This window comes from Pollachius pollachius (assembly GCF_949987615.1).
Source record: "Pollachius pollachius genome assembly, chromosome: 13".
In the NCBI taxonomy this organism is placed as follows: domain Eukaryota; kingdom Metazoa; phylum Chordata; class Actinopteri; order Gadiformes; family Gadidae; genus Pollachius; species Pollachius pollachius.
The window spans coordinates 17,157,795-17,179,088 of record NC_136946.1 but is presented as its reverse complement, the minus strand read 5'-3'; the positions used below and the strand labels follow the sequence as shown (position 1 = coordinate 17,179,088).

At 44.8% G+C, this 21,294-nt stretch overlaps 1 protein-coding gene across 1 annotated transcript; it reads right to left on the bottom strand.

Moving 5' to 3' along the window:
* Positions 1 to 1,593: 1,593 nt before the first annotated feature.
* Positions 1,594 to 9,088, bottom strand: tmem106bb (transmembrane protein 106Bb). The gene is made up of 8 exons (XM_079749107.1): positions 8,997 to 9,088; positions 7,584 to 7,775; positions 7,203 to 7,266; positions 6,746 to 6,905; positions 4,345 to 4,485; positions 4,188 to 4,237; positions 3,763 to 3,816; positions 1,594 to 2,985 (listed from the first exon to the last, which is right to left on the bottom strand). Exons 2-8 carry the CDS (start codon positions 7,765 to 7,767, stop codon positions 2,847 to 2,849), a joined length of 792 nt encoding a protein of 263 aa, XP_079605233.1. The 5' UTR covers positions 7,768 to 7,775; positions 8,997 to 9,088; the 3' UTR covers positions 1,594 to 2,846.
* Positions 9,089 to 21,294: the final 12,206 nt, after the last annotated feature.

Here is a 21,294-nt window from a genome sequence, read left to right as displayed (position 1 = left end):
GCTTATGCAGTGTCCACCATACCCTGGCGCTGGTAAACTAGATGTGTGCAATAATAGAAGGTGTTGTTGTTGTTGTCCTCCTCCCGAATGCTTTCTGTTTGACACATCATCACGTCTCTCGTTTCCTTTGAGCAGCGAGTGTGGGCGGGACTAGCGCTCTGTAATGCGGCTATCAAGCCGTCAATCAATACAGATACGCGCCAGTGACTGGAGCGCACCACTGGAACACAGTGTTTATCCCACATGTTAAACCATACTTGTGTAACCTGCCTTGTCAAAGTTCATGCACAAAATGGCAATAAAACCATTGGTTTGTTTTGTCCACTGCTTCTTGTGTGGCGTCTGTTGCTTTGGCTTTCTTGGGGAATTAGAAAAGTTAAACTAGAACCCGTTTAACTGCATAAACTGTCCCCAGCCACTAGAGCGGCCCCTAGTGGCTGGTGTTGATACAGGTATAGCGCTACAACTATCAAATGTGTGTGAGATTCTTCTGCCTGAATTAATCCTTCAATTTGTTGTAAAGAAACCCCAAATACAAAATAATAATTTGACGATACAGACAAAACATGCAGATTATTCAGAGCTTTTTAAAGGTTTTTCCAGAGGCCCTGAAATCTTGCTGGAGAGGCTCTCAGGGGGTCGCAAGTGTCAAACAAGGGGTCTCCAACTCCACCATATTTTCACCCCGTTTACAAGTATGCCAGATTCCTGGTCAACTCTCAATTAGAACCAGAATGAATAAAAAGACCTCAAATGATTCTGCAATAGCCTTTGGACCTCCTCTCCTCTGTTCCAGAGAACGGGGACAAGGAGGACATGAACTGCATCATGGACCATGTCTAATTTTAATAGTATCCTACCAAACACACACAGAGGTGATGGGTGTGGGGATGATGCAGCGCTGAGACAAACACCAGATCAACACTCAAACTGATTGTTGAGCTGAGAGCAAGTAAGAGGACAGCACCTCAACAACGTCTGGTCCAGGTGATGGCGCCGTCTCTCTATGAGGCTGTTTAGATTTGGCATTGGTCCTGGTTCCTGGCCAATCAGGGCTCACGCCCCTAATTGTTTTGGGGTTCTTCATCCATCAATCAGAGGTGTTTGAATATCAACACTTAATAACTTGATTGCTAAGAAATGGGGTTACATTTCAAATTCTTAACCCTCAAATCATACATGCAACCTTTAATGTGACTCAAATGTACTTCATCAAATATTCGGCCAGGCTCAAAGCTTCATGTTCCAGGAGGGTCAAAGGTCACATTCAGACCAGCTCAATATTCAAATTGACCATTACACAAGAACTAAATCTCTCAGGGGGCGTGAAGCTGCTCATTGATCTCAGTTCTTGTTCAGGACACTGCTCAATATGTTTTTGTAGAAGGAGTTTTATTAATAAAGTATATTATTGATCAAATCTCAATCAGGCTGCTGCTGTGGTTGGGGGCTCAACCCCAGATCATTGTCTGGATAATGCAGATACGGTCGGTATCAGAGCAGCGCACCAGTCTGGAGGAAGAGCCTCCAGGGCCCTGGATGTCTTCCTGAGCGGTCTAGCTAAAACACAGCAAGAAAACACAGGAGCCAAAGCAATGTGTAAAAGGTATGCCCTTTTCATTTATTTCTATAAATAATGAGAAATGTGGAAGTCCAAATGACCATGAATGAAAAGCGTTGAACTGTCACAGAATATAATCTTGAGTTCTTAACATAAGGTGGAAGAAGGCATCCACATCTGTTATTTAATTTCCTACATTTTCCTTATTTGCTTCCTTGATCAAATGGTGCTAATACCTAAGGTAATACCATGTTTTTATACCGAGAGGAAATAAGTCAGCTAAGGAAACACGGCACACCTGTGGAAGTCTTGTCAAAAATATGTAAGTATTTGATGTTGTATGACACTCTGCTACCCTACTCAACATTTGAGTGATTGGAAAGTAGTACATTTCATAAGAAAAAAACAAAATTAAACTGAATGACTAATGCTTCATGGGCTTCTGTGGAATTTGATATCACAAACATTTCACTTGTTGAGATGAAAATAAGGTATTCATCCATGTGCATTTAATAAATTGTTAACTTGGTACAATCTCGTAGGGGTGATATACAAATGTGATTTCCAGTCCTAAGCAAATTGGTTTAGACTCCTTCACAAAAAAATAATACTTTCCTTTTTCAAATATACATGTTAAAACAATGCATGTTGATATGCGTGTGTTTACGTGAATTAAGTAGTTTTAGTTCTGATGGGTTAAGTCATTCATATCCATAATAATAATAATAATAATAATAATAATAATATTAGCATACAGTCTTGAGTTAAATCTTTCATCAGCCCGTAATGGCCCTGGTCAATAGATAAACATAACCACCAAGCTTCAACAAAGAAAGTGTGTTAACAAGGTGCTCCCTAGAAAGGGGAAAAGTTTATACAAGGTTAACAACAAACAAAAGCTTTGTGCTTGAACAGCCCAGTGTGCAATTCTATTTTTGCGCAAAAATGAAATAACGGACATTTCAACCATCTTATCAATTTGTCCTTGAATGCGCTAATCAGTAGTTTACACCCCAAGCACGTGGTCGGAGGGACGCCACGTGGATTTATTTGCAGCCTCAGGTGCATTCTCTCTAGCTTATAAAATACTATGTGCGTTCAAGTTTAGAATCATCCTGCTTTTCTATTAGTTCCTGTTGCCAGCGTTCTTGCACAACAGGCCTGTAAGACCAACACGCCATTAAGTCAGGGATGAGGAGCAAATGAATAAACAAACGTGAGGATGAGGGAGGATGAGGACGCCGGGAGGGGCCAGGGAGTGCTACAGCCGGTGACGGGAGGGGTTTCACTGGGAAGGCTGGAACAGGTTGGCCGGTATGCTCATCCCGTGGTTAGATGTGGTGTTTCCACCACAGTCCACGTACTGGTACATCTCCATGGACGCCTGCTCGGCGTGGCCGAAGTACGTGGTGGTGACCATCACCCTGGGGGGACGGCAAAGTCAGGACAGGGGGACGCACAAACCGCTCCTCAGGGTCACGAGGTACACAAGCACATGCTTTGTATCGCTACCATTTCTTTGTCTGAATTCTGCTATAACATATGACATGTAGACACTGACCCACTGTCTACTGAGAGTGAGTTTTATTGACCAGTTATATGCTGATATTTGTTCCCACATTTCACAGTGGGACGCCACCTTCTTTTCCCCCTCACATTTACATTTAGGACCTTTAGCAGACGCTTTATCCAAAGCGACATACGACGACGGTAGTCAACCATTCCCGTCGGGAGCTGTTAGGGTTAGGTGTCTAGCTCAGTGGCACCTCGAGACTCAGCTAGGTGGAGCTGTGATCGAACTAGCAACCTCCTGTTTACTGGTCAACTCGCTCTACCTCCTGAGCCAAGCCGACTCCCATCAGTTATCTTATAACTTTACAACCAGATAGCCCTACTAGCTAGGAAACTATATGCTCAAAAAGCTATGCTAGCCTTGAATCGTGTGAACAAGGTTGATCGACAGCCAGGGGTTACACTCTTTCTCTTTGAGCTTTAGAAGGGAATATCTCTGCACTGCTGCTACACTGGTCAAACAAAGAAACTCACAGCAGGCAGTGTCTCAGTGGGTCCATTTCTTGTTTTTTTGGGGAAAAAACAAAATAGAAACTTCTTCCCTACTGCAGCTTTAAAGGGGAGCTTTAAACAATGAAAACAATGAAAAGTAAGTGGACTAAAAGCCACCAAGCTCAACGGATACTTACTGCATCATGACCACGATGTTGTGCACCCTGATGGTCTGCAGAGTGCAGTAGTCGCTGGGGGGAGAAATGCATTAGGATAAGCAACTCCTCAAGGTCTTAGACCTAAATTCACCTTCTGCATCGTCCTTCACCCAACATCGGGTGTTTTGATTGGGGTCATGTGATGCTGGTGATTCAGGGATCCAACATGTTGATAATGACATTAAACCAATTTGGGAGGAAGCTGGATGGGGTCTGAGCAGTGACCTCAATGGCTAATTCTGCTTAGCAACACAATGAGACACAATGGGCCAATTCCAAATATCTATCAGGGCAGTAGATCCCAGCCTTTGTTCGGCCTGAGACCCAAGCTCAAAAATGATCATCCCACCAGGTGACTCCCTTGGGGCTGCCTTTGTTCCCCCTGTCGGCAGGACTGTACTCACTACATGTAGCTCATCTCATCCGCCAGAACCGTCGACACCATGTAATCGATCTGAGGGGGAAAGCAAATACACTCAGAAGACGTTTGAAGCTAGCCTCAAACCTTCTAGAACAGCACAAACCAAAGGCTGCAGCTAGGCTAGGAGTGGAGCTAGTCACCTGCTTCATGTCCAGCGGGCTGATGGCCGTGATGTTGTTGATGCGAGACTTTCCGATCACCGTCTTAGCAAACTGCACCTGGGCTGTGATGTTGGCCACCTCCACGGAGTAGTAGTTGTTGTTGGTGATGTTCAGGGTGTTCTGGAGGGATACAGGCCGTTTCTCAGTCACAAACACGTAGGGGCTGTAGGTACCACAACAGCTCTCATCAGAGGGTCATTTGTTGGAAAGGCCACAGCCATCAGTCAGCTACTAGTGAGTGAAATACTCTGATATTATGTTTGAAGGCATGCTACAGTTGGGTGAAGGTTTTCCTTTTTTTAACCGTCGAAACCTCCCAAAAACATCAAGGTTTACAGGTCAACCGTCAAACTAAAGTTGTGCTGACGCCTCATATTTGCCTATAAGTAGGGGCTCTTAGCATTTTATATTATGATAAACATGTGCTTGCATTGTCAATATATCCTCCCAAGGTCTGATGGCTTCCTAGGCCGTCGGACACTCCCCATCGATTGGTCCATATTTCTACAAGATAGGCGAATCAAAGTATTCTGCACCCCACAGAGGCTTAACTAAAACGTAATCAAACCGGGTATGGCTCACATTTGAAAAAGTTCCTGATAGTGACAACATTAAAACAACAGTTTAGAAGTGTCTACCAGCAGTACAGCAGTAAAAGGAAGGTCAAAGGAAGCCCCTGGGACAGTGCTTAATTTAAAATGACACTGATGTCATTTTTTGAGCTGTGGCCACCAAACGATCCAGATCCCTTAAGAGGGAAGGCCTTAAAGTGACCACGTTTTAAGTCCCTGGGCTCCTCTGTAGCGGACCAGTGATTGATTTAATAATGCCCGCTTATTTGTATTAATCGTATTTGTGCATAACTCAATCATTTAAGTGAACTTGGTCAGGATCTTCAAAGGAACACGTGCACCATCAGTGGTTTCATTAGGATGTATGGTTCATCTGTACTGTTTTCAAAATGTGTCTACAAGGTACAGACACATCTATCCAGGGAACACATGGTTCAGCATGTCGAATAATGCTGTTTTCTCCCTATTCGCTTTCCATAGAACTAATAATGTTATAAAATGTATTTAAAAATCTATATACCTTGGTTCCACTGAAGTGATGTGTGCCTGACTTGGCAGGGGCATGATAGATATCCTCACCATGTTTCAGGCATGATCAACATCCACTGTGTTTTCACCATTCTTTTCTCTTTTGTATTAAAGACTATTTAGACAAGTAAATGAGCATTCAACCAAACCAACCAATTTACTAAATAAGAACTCATTTAGAAAAACATAACCTAAAACAACCAGATCAGAGACCATTCAGTTCAGGCATATTATCAGTTTTTAAATTATATACTATATATATATATATATATAATTTACTTTTTTTGATTTAGTGTGCAATTTTTAAAGTACAAACATTCAGTAATTATCTCTTCTCCGCCTTTATAGACTTTAACCACGTCACCTAACCCTCACACACACCACTGATTCACTTCATACCTTCATTATGCAATACCTCTTTTACAGCAGTTCAATTGGCAGTTCATCCTGGGTTAATTGGGCTCAGGTTGGGTTAATAAATAACCTTTAGCTTCTTTGTGCAATGAAGATATTAGTTTAAACCTTCATTATGTGGTGTCTACCTTTGGTTCTGGCCCCTTGAGCTAGGTTGTAACACTACTCTCTAGGTTTGTCACCTCAGATACCACGTCAGGAATAAAGTTTACCTTGTTCCTAGTTTGTTGTCAGTACTACATACATGATACAAAATCTTTGAGAAAGGAACAGCGATTTTAAGTTGAATCATGTGAGTGGTTGGCCGCGTTGTTTGCTGAAGGATAGCTTGTTTGTCCCTACCATGGCAACCATATGAAGCAATCATTGCTAATCTATGAGTGTGTGGACACCCAATATGCTGTGATTGAAGTATCGTTCTTCTGATGAAAGGCAGTGCACCTGCATGCAGCGTTGTAGAGGCCGAATGGACCAGAGTGATTTGGTAGAGTCACGTGTGTCACACTTTGACCTGGCGCATCATGTCAGGGCCAACCAATAGGTGTGCCGTCGTTCACTGTGTGGTTTTTAAACGTTAGGGGTTCACCGTGTGGTTTTATACGTTAGGGGTATAAACCGTGCACGCCCTAGCGAACATAGAGTGTCCCACCAGTGATGCACCGTGACCCCTCACGTACGAGTTGTAGCGGGGTGCAGACGGTTGACCCCTAAACAGCTGCATGTGGTAGCCCTACGTCCCCACGCCGTCTAAAGGGCGGAGCTAGTTCTGGCTCTAGTCATACCCTACCGGTCAGCTGACGGCTAATGCGGTCCAATCAAAACGCACGTACACTGATAGGCGGTCAATTTAGAAATGGAAGGCTCACCGTGATGTTGAGGTACACGATGCGCTTCTCCTGGTCGTAGTTGACGAACACCGACTTGACTCCCACGTGGGATACGTCGATGGTGCGAGGGAACAGGAAGAACACGGCCAGGCTGGACAGCAGCAGACACACCAGCACTGAGGCCGTCACATACAGCTTCCTGGAGGACGCAAGGGCACAGAGGGGGGTTGGATCATACACCTTTATCGCTTCATATAAGTACATCCTGTTGTTATAGACTGAAGGCTGGGGTCGACTAAATCTCAATATGAGCCTCCATCTGTAGGCTTCCTGATATCCGGAAGAGTACAACGTCATCGCTGCGATTCGTGGGATGTTCGTTTGAGGAGGCAAATAGCATGAGACGAGCGAGGAGGCTCTGAGGAACATCTTACAGGCCTCTCATCCCTCATCCGCATCCCATACATGAATCATGAGAGTTAATTGGTTTACTTACGTTCGTCTGGGTCTCAGCCGTTGGTCGCTGTATGGAATCAATGCAACCAGCTGATTCTCCTGGCCTGAAAACCCAACCATCATGTTTTTACTAAGCAGTAAGGCTTTGGTATATTCATAATCAACAATGGTATCAAATATTTGCCAACCCCACATACATCATAGCCAAGCTCTTCGTAATATATGACAACATTTTTTGGGGGATTTTTCTTTGTCATTTCTTACCGGTCATAGGTATCATTTTTTTTCACTACAATGCCAATTATCAAACATAAAACAATTTCTGGATATTAAAAGCATGTGGAATGCCATGTTGTCAATAGCGTGAAGCCCTCTTCAAATCCTTGTTCATGTTAATGTGGTCAGCATTTCTTCTCCTTACCTCTGGGAATCCTCCCAGTCCCTTGACACGTGGGGCAGGTGACGCTGTCCTTCCCAGTGAACTCCACATAGGGGAACTGGGACACATCCTTTCCTTCACCGTCCTCATCCTTGGCCTCATCTTCCAGAAGAGTGCGATCGCCGCTGCATGAATGCTTAGCAAAGAAGGAGAAGGACTTCCCCATAGCCACACCTACAGGAAACCACACTGTTACGGCTGGGGGTTTGGAGGAACCAGCCACAGAGCACTAGACTTTGAAAGGATCCAAGCCAAAACATGGCCCATAGACTACTGAAGGTGAGGTTATTGTCAAATGATATGTGTGGATGGACTAAGGGATAAGGAATAAGGAATAGGCTTGAGGAATAGCATAATTATGTAGTTGTCTCACCCTATAGTCTGTGGGCCAGTACTGATTGCAAAATCTGCACCTCTTCTGTGGCTAATGCTTATCTCGTAATGATCCTCACTCCTTGAAGTCAAGCAGCAGAAGTTAAGTGACAAAGTGCACTACTGGCCCATATCTGGGTGAACTAAATATGCAGGAGTAGTCTTACATGTCACTCTTTACAACACAGGGGGTTTATCCCTCAGTGGACAGAAATCTTTAAAACATGAAGAGTACACCCAGTTCTCCTCTGATACAGGCCTTGGACAGCCAGGAGAGGCTGCCCATTGATTACTCTCGCGACACAGAGATTTCACACCAATATGACACAAAAAAAGCTTCTCATATAAACAGCTTGCCCCAGCTTTAAGTATGTAGAGGTGTTGATGTTTACTAGGAGAGGAGACACAGGAGGACATAGTAGAGGAGATAGAGGAAGACATAGGAGAGGAGACACAGGATGACAAAGGGGAGACACAGGAGGACAAAGGAGACACAGGAGGACATAGGAGAGACAAAGGGGGACATATGAAAGGAGACAGGAAGACATAGGAGAAGAGACAGGAGGACAGAGTAGAGGAGACACAGGAGGACGGAGGATAGGAGACACAGGAGGACAGCAGATAGGAGACAGGAGGACAGAGGAGAGGAGACAGGAGGACATACGATAGGAGACAGGAGGACATAGTGGAGGAGACAGAGGAGTTCATGGGAGGATACATGACTAACCCCAGATGGTCAGTGAGCTCCAGTCAAGTTATAGTGTCGTTCACCAAGGGGGACATAAGGTCCTCATGGATAGATAGATGATTATATTATATCATTATATTATATAGAAGAAGTGTGAGCTCCAGTTGCAGTGATCTAGTGATAGTACGTCATTAACTAGCTGAGCTCCTGTCACATTAAAGTGTCTGCAGATCAACGACCCCAACAGCAGACCGCCTCCCCGGCTCAGGACGGGACTAAAGTACGCTGTGTACACTTAAACCTCAACCCCGCCGACGGTGTCGCAGTCTACTTACCGATATGCGGCCGTTTAATAGTCAAGCTTAATGGCGGTCAGCAGCGTTAACGGTAGTCATGGACGTGTTGTGTGTTTACTGTTGGTTTGGCGAGCAAACAGCGCATGTGCGAGACGTCATGACGTCTCGCGCATGCGCGCTTTGCTCGTCATACCAACGGTGGCTTCGAACGCCTCAATAGGAAAACTGCACCGATTAAAGAGTTTCTTTTGTGAGATTTGCATGTGTTAAATTTTATTACTTAAACCTTGACGGGAGTCATGATTGGAAATACGATCCTATTTTTGGATCAACATAGAGGTTATTCTTATCAACATATTTGCACAAGGAGGCGCCATTTGTTTATTATAATGAACCCAGCTCGATCTGAACTCTACATGGATTGTTACACATATTCAATTAGGTTCAATTGAACAATTTATTTTCTTTCTGATGTATTTAAAACCACGTATCCTATCCACCTTATGACATATTTTGCTGTTAATATAAAAAAAATAATTAACCAGACCTTATTGATGCAACACCCATGCTTTGACATTTGTCCGATATACTTGATGATTTACATTTTGGGAGTTACTTGGGGTTATGACCAGCATCCTTCAAGTGTTGAGCCAGAGATGTATGGTAACAAAGAAAAACAAAGAAAAGAAAAGGCCCATAGCACATGAGGATACTGGTTCATAGGTCAAAATAAGTTCTTGTTCTCTATCCCATTTTGAATACATTTCGTTTTGACCATTATATATGGTTTATTGGATGCTTAAAGGGAATCTCTTAATATTTCATCGAGTCAGGTTGTTTTATAAAGCTAATGCATAAATTGCAACATTATTGCAATTGATACGATTATTGTTTTGGTATCCACGGATATGGAAGACTTCATATATACTTAGCCTTCACAGGGTGCTGCTGTGAAGAGCTAGGAGAGGCACAGCAGTAGAACTGATGTGCTTAACTGAGTTTACACTTAAGGCACCAATACTTGGAACAAACCATTGTTATATTCTGCAGCACCTCGTTACATCCGACCCTGAGTTTGCTTTGGTGCTAAATCGTTTTTTGCGTTGTGTTTATTCATGTCCAATGGTTATGTTGTGATGGCTGCCGTGCCGTCACAAGAGAGGAAGGGGGAGAGAGCAGTACAGTGAACCGTATGACTGGGAGCTATGTTGAAGTTCAAGACCTAGTTCAAATAGCAGAGGACACCATTGGGAAGGATCTTTGGGAATTTACTTTCCTTGTTAACTTTGGCTTCTTTGAATCCATGTTTATACATTTCCTTGTTTTCTTTTTATGTTTACACATTAATTCATGGACTAGAAGTCTTCATCTTGAACGTGTGGTGGGGTAAGAGCTGCAGTCTCAGTTGTTTATTCCATTCTTGCTGCTTGTCAGAATTAGGTTTACTGTCCTCCCCCCCAACAGGAAGCGGGGGGGGGGGGGTCATGTTGTGGTCGTGAGCTTCCATGTGTTACTCAGCGACTGTGATCGGCCGCTCGCTGCTAATCCAATCAGCCCGGTGGTTCCAGCCCTCCATCTAATCACTGTGAATCAGTCCCATCACTGCTTCTGTCTACACCGACCGCCAGGCAATGCGGGATATTATTGTTTTTGCTGCATTGTATTTTCATCCACAAAGGCTGGCCCGGGTGCGATCACTCATCCTGCCATTCCAGCGGTCAATTCATCCGTTCCGCATCAGCGGGGTCAATGCAGTGTTGTGGTCTGGACCTGTGGGCCTGGGGGGAGAGGAACGGCTAGGATGCTCACACAGGAAGAATGAGAATGCTAAAGAGTCTTTTCCATTTCTTGCAACTTAAGGCCTATGTCACAGAAGCCCTCTGAAATATAAAGCTATACTATCGCTTTATACTTTTATATTTGGTCCCTTAAGGGCATAATAATTAAACATTTATAACATTAGTTCATGCAGTAATGAACATTATTATGGGAGGTAAGGGGTAAGTTTAGGGTAAGTTGGTTAGGGTTGACCGCTATCATTTATCAAACAGGTACACCATTAGTAAATCATTACTCAACCATAGTTTACTGTTAATGAACTATTAGTTAATTAACTAATAGTTCATTAACAATGATCATCAATAGATATTTGACATCATGATTCATTAGTATTACCATGAATGGAAAAGCAGTTGGAGTTATTGGCGTTGCAATACTAAGTGGCATATGACGCAGCTTAATACATAAAATAATCCTTCAAATGAATCCAACTACCTATATAATCTATTCATGAAGAGCCCTGCAGGTGAGAGGTTTGGCAGTGGAAAGTCGCCGCCCACAAAGGGGCTCCGGCCCCTTTTGACCTCCAGACTCTGTTGCTGCCCTCCAGTCAAGCAGCCCTGATGAGACAGAGCCAACAGGAGGCTGGAGCCAGCGATTACCTTGAAGAGCCCTCCACTGATTGGCCCTAATGCAGAGATCACCCCCTCAGCATCAGGCCCATTGTAGTCCTGCGTAGGGGCTGATGGCTGATTGTGTACGAGGGAGGACGTGATTCGGTCTCTCTTTGAGATGACCTTTGGTTTGGGCCGTGACATCAGAACCACTTCCCCTCACAAGCTGGAGGTCGCCAACCCCCCCGCCACTAGAACAAAGAGTCAAAGACTAAGGTGTGTGTGTGTGTGTCTGTTTGTGTTTGTATGTATTTCCATGTGTGTGCGGTTGTTAGGGGCAATGGAAAGAACACAGTAGCTGAGGCAAACCCCCAAAGATAGACTACCTGCTGTCTCATGTTTCAGGGTACAGCTAAAGAATGAAATATTCAGGAGTTCAACTTGTAATGGTCAAAGTGATAGCTTGAAGGTCCTTTTGTAAATGCAACACAAGCTGCCAACTAATCCCAGCTCAAATAAGCCCCTTTGCCCCGCAAAAGCAAACCTTTCATACGGCAATTTTGAGGAACTAGCTTCATTCTGATAGAAACCCCCTCCCTTCAGATCTCCCGCCAAAGTCACTCCCAAAAAACACACAGCTAGCTTGTTAGCTTTAACAACAGGTCTTCCTAGCCCAGTGGAAGCCCAGTTCACGCACACAGGTAGGTAGGCGGATAGGAGGACGGACAGACAAGTACACATTCCTATCATTTCCTTTGGGATGATGAGATGATTGAATGAGACGATTGGACAGTCTTATTACAGGCCTGTGACAGCCAAAGATACCAAATCTCTTATTTTTGTCAGAGCATTTGATGTATTGATTGCTGTCAACAGGATGTGAGAATTCCGACAAATGACCAAGAAATGCTTCTAGAAGAAATAGAAGCTACCCTTAACATGACTTAACATCACCTGCGGGCAATGCAAACATATGTTATCTAAATTGTTGCAACGTTTCCCAATAAATGTTTATATCGAATTTTATAGCGATCAAGTGAATGAAGATAATTTTTCAACTAAATGAAAGGGTGTAGGAGATGGAAGATAAAGGCATGTTAAATGAGTACTAACAGGAGGAAGTGAGTCTGATGCCAGAAGCCAGGCATTTCTGCTGTGAAACACTGAAGTTAATTAACTAAAACACGAGCCGAAGGGCACCAAACAGTCTCTCTCACTGCCTTTAACTAACTATACAGCCCACATACTTCTACACTTTGACGTTTTATTTGTATAACCAAACACTAAAAGCTTATTGCAGTCCATACATTTAAATTTCAGCATACATCCTCAATGATTTTCCTTTGCTGGAGTAAAACTATAAGAGTACTACAATAAAAAGACAACAGATGCACATATTTTCCATTAGGGAGAGAACATTGCAATCAGCATCAGGCAGAGTAATCAGCAGTCAGAGTGACTCCAGCTCTGCTAGACTTGGCTCAGTGTCCTTGCTCAAGGTTTATATGAATCACGGCTGTCTGGTGTAGACCCAGGGGACTTCATATATATACGTTCTGAACATGAGCCTCTCTCGTATGGATTGGAGAGGAGAGGGAGTCTGAGGCCTGCGGGATCTTTATTTTCTGAACCCGAACTTTCCGGTTAGGAATATAAAAGTATCATTCTGCTAATTATGATCGCACAGGTAGATAGAGAAGCGTTATGGAGGGGAATCGACCGGGCACACCGGATTGTCTTTCCTTCAGCTCAGAACAGTCATTATAGTCTTCACAAAAAAGAACAAACACAGTTTCCATGAGCTTTAATATCTAATATTGTATCATAATTATTAATTATTTAAACAAACACATTCTCTATTCATGAATTATTGAAGCATTTACTATAGCTTCAGCTGAGTTTTACTGGCAGCATTGGAAATTGGAAGTATATATGTATATATATATATATATATATATAGAGAGAGAGAGAGAGAGAGAGAGAGGGAGATTAGAATTTTACCTTTAATCAGGGTATTTGATGCACCATAAAGAACTGTTTTCCCTTTATTTGAAACAATGTACATATATGTATATATATATATATATTAATTTATATATATAAATATATGTTTATATATCTAACCATTGGTGTATATTCTACATATAGGTTACCTGGTCAAAAGCTCTATATATTCTACTAAACTGATCTCTTCCAGTTCCCATGGGGGGAAGAGAACCTCCCACTTATTGCTCTCCTATGGTGAAAATACTCAACACACCTTAACATGCAAGTGGGTGAATCGATATCACTTGGTCAAGGTACAGTGAAGACAAATCGTTTTAATCATTTTGTGTCCAGACATATGTCACTGATCAAAGATCTGTGGAGACCGGCGACAATGTCATTTTGTCACTGGTGTTAATTTGGATCACGTTAGACTGCTTTCTGATTGGTCACATTAACAAACTTGTGTTAGTCATCAGGGGCAGAGGCTGCAGGAGACCTGCCCCCTCGGCCCTCTGGGGGGGGTGGTTAATGATTTCTCACTCCGTCCAGGTGATGTCACTGTGATGGCTCTCGGGCCCCTAGGACCCCCAGGGGCCTGTACAGTGTGAAAGGCAAGGTGTTGCACTCCATTATTAATGCCCTATTTTTCCCTGGCCTCGTCTCAGGGTGCGTTCACTCATTGTTATCCGCACTCGCTGCATCAGGCCTGGGAGGGCTTTGATTGCAGCACCGATGTTTGCTCTGCTTTTTCTGCGTTGTAGTTGTAGTTATGAGGGTCTTTCCTGTGGAGAGTTAAGTGGCCAATTAACTGTGTCTGAACGATGGGTTTAAAGGTAATTGGTTGTCATTGTATGTTAATAATTAGCTGTCAGGCTATCGGTTGGTAGACCTATGTTAAAAGCCAACAACATTGTAATTGTCTTCACATACAAGCACTTTGTATCGCGTGGGGTTGTAGAACTGATTTAAATGCATTGGTTGCTGCATGGAGTACACCAAAGGCCCAGATGCATTACTACTGGTGCATTTGTGAGGCAGTGGGACTTGTCTAACCTTAGCAAACCCTCAATGGGTACTGAAGCATTGAGTTAGTTAGCAAAGGAAGAATGGTTTGAATATAATAAAGGCATTTGGTTGATTCCCCAGCCCCCAGGCATCATGTTTGCATTGGATTATGAAATATATTTATGGTATTCTTCTATACAATTACTGTCCCAACGACGCGTTTTATACAACAAGCTATTATTCTACCGTGTCTTGAAACTTCCAGAGAAAGACATTTAGTCGACTTCTCCTTTAATAGTTGAATCGTTGTTTAGTTTTAGACATTCTGCGCAAGATAACAACTGTCCACCACATGGCTTTGGTTCTCTTTCCTAGCATGGTTAATCCTGCACACACACACACACACACACGCACGCACACGCACACACACACACACACTGCAGAGGACCTGGGATTCCCTGATCACTTCTGCAATAGCCCTGGGTTGCTCTGCCTGTCCCCCTGTGTGTCTCTCCCCCTTGTGTCTCCGTAATTGGTTTTGCTCAGCAGCGTGTTTGTCGTGGTGTGTCTGTGTGTGTTGTGGTGTGTGTGTGTGTGTGTGTGTTGTGGTGTGTGTGTGTGTGTGTGTGTGTGTTTTGGTGTGTGTGTGTGTTTTGGTGTGTGAGTGTGTGTGTGTTGTTGTGTGTGTGTGTTTCGTTGTTTGTGTGTGTATGTGTGTGTGTGTGTGTGTATGTGCGGGTGTGTTGTGGTGTGTGTGTGTGTGTGTGTGTGTGTGTGTGTTTTACAGGTGGCTTTATCTCTGAGCCGCAGACCTCAGCGGCTCAGCTTCTCACGCCTACACACCTTCGTACAGAGCCTGTACCGCCCTTATGTAATGTGTGTGCGTATGTGTGTGTGTGTGTGTGTGTGTGTGTGTATGTGTGTGTGTGTTTGATCCAGGTACCTTCTGGTTCTTTAATTCTCTACAACATCATAGTAAAACCCCCCCCCCCCGCCCCAGGGTCGTCTCCCAGCTAAGTTGACCTGCGTCACGTGTTGTTGTTAATGGTTTCTTCGCAGAGCATCCATCTGTGTGTGCGTGTGTGTGTGTGTGTGTGTGTGTGTGTGTGTGTGTGTGTGTGTGTGTGTGTGTGTGTGTGTGTGTGTGTGTGTGTGTGTTGGAGGCCTATAGGCTAATCTTTGATGTGCACACTCAGCACAAGTGTCATTTTCAGGGCCCCCATAGTCAGACAATACATAATGAGAAACAGACTACACACATTGACTACCAATCTCTCAGGCGCTTTACAAGACTCTGATGTCACGATAAACGATGTCAATCGTCTCCGTCATATATACAAATATGCTCATGCATCTTACTTCATATTGAGGTGTTGAGAGCATTTAAAGACAGCATCTAGTTTGTGCTGCCCTTTTTTGAGCCTCTTTCAACATCTGCATTAATGAATGTATTTTATGTATCCAGAGCTAAACATCCTGGGCAGGATGATGGCCTTAAGACTGAGTTATTTAGTGATTGATTTGTGAGTTCAGGAGTTGCACACTGGTACCGGGCTAACTAAATATGTACAGTACATAAATACATATATTTATATATATAGTGTGTATATATACAATTTTTTACAACCTTTTTCATTGTAATTATTACCATGAAGTTTGTGTTAGCTAACTGTGAGGCACGTCCAACGTCAAGAATCAGAGACCCTGGGACGAAATTGGAGCTCTCCGTTTCGCTGGATAGATGCTTTTCACTGGCCTGGGAACCAGACAGATCTGAGAGCACATGTTTGATTAGCTCTGGCTGGCCTCCCATTCACCGGCCAGGGTCGGGCCAATCACATCAGTTTATCATATATGGGGCGGGTCTTATACGATGACTTTAAAGACGAGCGCCCGATGGGGGCGTCGCTGAGGCCTTTTTCATAAACGAGATGGCTGCCGCTGATTTGTCCCAAGTCTTGGGAAGATTAGTCTTAGTTCTATCCATCTATCTAATGCCCCATGGACATCAAAAAACGACGGCGAGGTTCCAGAGTCTAACACTCATTCAAGAATTGGTTATTGATAATCATACATGTTATGCTGTTCTAACGGTTTGAGAACTGTGAGACTGTAACTGTACTAAATAAAACTGATTATTGAACCTTATATTCTTTATAACGGTCGCTTAAACTTGTTCAAAATATACCTGTATTTATTTGTATTTTGGGACTGAAAGGCCCATGGAACTGACATAACATCTCTGCAAATGTAAAATAAATGACGGGTTGGCAATGGCACATTTGTCCTTTATTTTTACTGGGCTGTAAACATAAGAGATGTTAACTTTTGTGTGGAGGAACCATTGGATATATTTACAGGCTTCAGGCTCCACAACAAGTTATCTCCTAGGGCGCTGGAAGGGATATAAAATGTATCCTTATGTTTTGGAAAAAGGCAGAGCCTTTTTTGAGCCATCATTGAAACAATGGCTCAAAGAATTGACCAGTCCATCACACCTGGAGAGAAAGTGGTATCATTTGAGACAGGAAATAAAGCAGTTGGAAAAAATGGGGTTCCCTTTCCCCTCCTGTCTTGAAGAGACTTATCGTGATCACTCCCTCCCAGCGGTATGGCTGGGTAACGGATATGTCTGCCCTGACTCAAGCATTAAGTTCTTGTGCTTTTTCCTTATGTGGTTCTGCATCTATCTATCTATCTATCTGAATCTGCAGGGGATAGGGATGAGATAAAAGCAGGGGGTGGTTGTGTTGGGGGGGGGGGGGTGGGGGTGCAGGGACCCTCACACTGAGCCAGGAGGACAGCGGTCTATCGCTCTTAGACAAACAAGACTGACCCACATTTCCAGGAATATCGCCCTCCTGAGTGGAACTTGAATAATAGATATATTGTCAACAGTCCATATAGGACACTTATGTATGTCTCGAGCAGCGCTATGGACGCCTACACACCAAACCTCCTTTCCCTTTGGCCTCTTCCATTTTTAAAGAAACAAGGACCAACACAAAGTGAACTCTAGTGGGGTTGAAATTCTGACTTGTGCACACACTCACTTCGTTGTAATTGTTATGGAGGTTCTCGGAAATTTGGGATATGGAAAACGCACATTAACACACACTCACACACACACACACACACACACTCACACACACACACATCCTAGCTTGTGCTCATTCTGTTTTCCGTGCCCAGCAGCCGCCGGGGGCATCGATTGCCACGGTGACCTCTTGTTAGTCAGGAATGTGTGTTCTGTTTCAGATCCATCAGGTAGGGGTTGCGCCACGTCGGACATCAATTACTTACTTACACACCAGACACGTGTGTGTGTGTGTGAATGAATATGTGTGTATGTGTGTGTGTGTGTGTGTGGTGTGTGTCTGTGTGTGTGTGTGAGTGTGTGTGTGTGTGTGTGTGTGTGAATGTGTGTGTGTGTGTGTGTGTGTTTGCACAATTCCGAAAAACAACTGGGGCTATTAGCCTCTTGCCAGGCCGGGCGTCACCTATCCCCCCGGTGCCGTTGGAGGGAGTGTGAGTTGTAATTGCCCCCCACCACCACAGCGCTGGCCGGGCTGACGGTCACACCGTGTATAATGAGGCCAGGGCCTGCTGCTCCCCACCTCAACATACTCCCGCCTCCGGCATCACACCGTTGTACCGGAATACAGATGGAGCTTACATCCAGGAAGGACTGAGAGTTAGGGTGCAGAGGAAGGTTAGAGCAGGAAGAGGCTGGCTGGTGAACAACCGCTCTCTGTTATTGGCTGTTTACCGCCTCATATCTCTCTGGTCTCCACTGTGAGATGCCAGGGATAATGCGTAAGGAGGATAGAGAGAGGTAGCGGGTGCATCTCCAGGTTTGTGTCAGATTACCTTGCAATGCGATTAGCTACCGGACCCGAGCTAGATGGCACCATTTGTAATAATATTACCCATAATGCATCGTTCAATACATTCAGAAAAAGAGCTATTGCAAAAAGTCGTATAGCATGTTATTGGCACAAACTTTAGGGATTATTAAGTAATATTATCATCTAAATGATGTATTTGTTTTAAGTAGTGTTTGCTTTAAGTAATTAAATTGTCCTCAAAAAGCTAAATGTAATGATGTAATACTTTAGGTAACTCTGGCAGATAAACCAGCTGCTTCTCAGCAGCTGGTTTATCTCACTTCTCAGCCACCTCACATCTCCACCTGCATGTTTTGACCAGGTTGGCTTAGTAGCAGTTGGTCTGTGAACACAAACATATTCCACCCAGAACAGAGAAGCCAAGCGATTGGCCTGTTTGCCCATGGACCTGAGGCCCACCTCAGCGGCCAGCTGGGAGACTTCAGGGCTGCTTCAGGGCTCCAGAGCAACATCTGCTCTGGAGTTGTTCTGTATTGCACTTCTTCCGCTCACAGGCTATCACAGGTTTTTCTTCCTCAACAGATCTTTCTTAATGCCTCTTCCTTTTGCATTGGATTGATGGTATAAAATAAAATACCTATCTCAGTTTATTGTAAGGCTTTACTCTGTTACACTGAGCCACAATACTTTGAAAAAAAAATAGGTAAAAAAACCTGACTTGAAAACACTAAGAGAACAGACATTTTAACCGAATCCTGCATGAGATGGTTATTATTTGGCTGACTATGAATTCAGCAGGAAGAAGATCCTGATGACAGAAAACCAAACAGATGGTTCCTCTGCCGTCAGCCAATGGGCTGTGAGGGGGCGTGTCTGTACGCAGGGCGCCGCCCCTTGGCTTCGCCAGGCAGGCGGTTGCCAGGCCTAGCAGGGAAACCACCAGGAGAAACATCTCACATCACGCGCCTTTCCCAGTCGGTGAGGCTGTGAAGCGGAATGGTTGTCGGCAGAGCCATGTGATTGGTGTTAAGCTGGATGACAAGTGAGGGGGGGGGGGGGGGGGGGGGGGGGGTGAAGACTGAGAGACTGAAACCTGGAGCTTCTTGTCTCTGGGAAGGAATGCCCAATGTAGCGTTCTCATTGGTAGAGCCCCTGGAAGATGCAGTGGTGTGTGTGTGTGTGTGTGTGGGGGGGGGGGGGAGAGAGATCAAGGGCAGGGTGTGGGTGTGTCACCACGGGGGGGGGGGGGGCGATGGGCGGGGAGGCATGCTGGAAAGATGAAAAACAAGTCGGCGTGGCTCACCATCCTTGCCGTGGGTAATACTGCACCAACTGTAACACACGCCCAGTTCCTTCCTACGCTGCTCCGCAGACTAACGGCTTATCAGCAGCCCTCACACCAGATAAGGGCTGGAAGTATGAAATATTAGACCTGCCGCGAATACCCTTCTCTGCACTCAGATTTGACATGTGACTGAGCCAGAATTTTTGTGGGCAAAGTTAAAGAAATAGTATTGATAACATACATCTCTGGGTCAAATCAAGATAGATAATACCCTGGCATCTCTCTTAAACACTTTTCTGCGCGGAACATATATATTCACGTATTTGTTCAAAATGTAGCTGTTTTTCTGAGAAATTAAAAGCTCCTATATCTTATTATAATATTGTAATAAGATATGTGATATGTTTTAATGACCAGGGAGATGTATCAATAAAGTCACATAACACTCAACAAGCTGAATGGTTTCATGATACTTACCTAATTAGATAGTTAGTGAGATTATTTGTGTCGTTTGTATTGCACTTAGCAAAATTGGTGTGAGATAGAGTATTGATTGTGTGCAAACTGCCACCAGGAGTCAACTCTCTTGATGGTTTTAGAGTAACAAAACGATGGATTTCGCTCAATTTCATTTCCTCCGTTCTCCTTCCGCAGCAGTTTGAGCGGTATCTGAAATCAATGGCGTCCGAGTCGGATCTCCCTCCGTTCTGTTCCTGCACCTGGAAGAATCCTTCAGACCGCTGGCGGGGAGGGGGCTGTGGGCGGGTCTCTCTGGTCCAGGGACGTAACATCTCCACCTTCTAGCCACTAGATACCCCGCCTAGGGTGTTGAGTTGCAACCCATCCCGATAATGGTTTTCATTTGGTCCGAAAAGTATTGAATAAGGGCCCGGATGTGGTCCGCGAATACACTGGGGAACAGAGAGAGAGAGAGAGAGAAAGAGAGAGAGCAGAGAGAGAGAGAGAGAGAGAGAGAGAGAGAGAGAGAGAGAGAGAGAGAGAGAGAGAGAGGGTGAGGGTTAGGGTTAGGGGGGGGGGGGGGGGGGGACCAGGAGGGGGGAGGGGTGTTTGTGTGAGCGAGAGAGAGAGATAGAGAGAGGTGGGGAACAGGGTGTGTGTGTGTGTGTGTGTGTATGTGAGAGAGAGAGGTGGGGAACGGGGTGTGTGTGTGTGTGTGTGAGAGAGAGAGGTGGGGAACGGGGTGCGTGTGTGTGTGTGTGTGTGTGTGTGAGAGAGAGAGGTGGGGAACGGGGTGTGTGTGTGTGTGTGTGTGTGTGTGTGTGTGTGTGTGTGTGTGTGAGAGAGAGAGGTGGGGAACGGGGTGCGTGTGTGTGTGTGTGTGTGTGTGAGAGAGAGAGGTGGGGAACGGGGTGTGTGTGTGTGTGTGTGTGTGTGTGTGTGTGTGTGTGTGTGAGAGAGAGAGGTGGGGAACGGGGTGTGTCAGACTGGTTTGTTTTGCACAACTGAAGAAACGATGGATCGCTGCCCCAGTGAAGTTGGTGGGAGAGGAGGGGGAGGAGGGAGAGGAGAGAAGGGAGAGGAGGGAGAGGAGAGGAGGGAGAGGAGGGAGAGGAGAGGAGGGAGAGAGGGAGAGGAGAGAAGGGAGAGGAGAGGAGGGAGAGGAGGGAGAAGAGGGAGAGGAGAGAAGGGAGAGGAGGGAGAGGAGAGGAGGGAGAGGAGAGAAGGGAGAGGAGGGAGAGGAGAGGAGGGAGAGGAGGGAGAGGAGAGGAGGGAGAGGAGAGGAGGGAGAGGAGGGAGAGGAGGGAGAGGAGAGAAGGGAGAGGAGGGAGAGGAGAGGAGGGAGAGGAGAGAAGGGA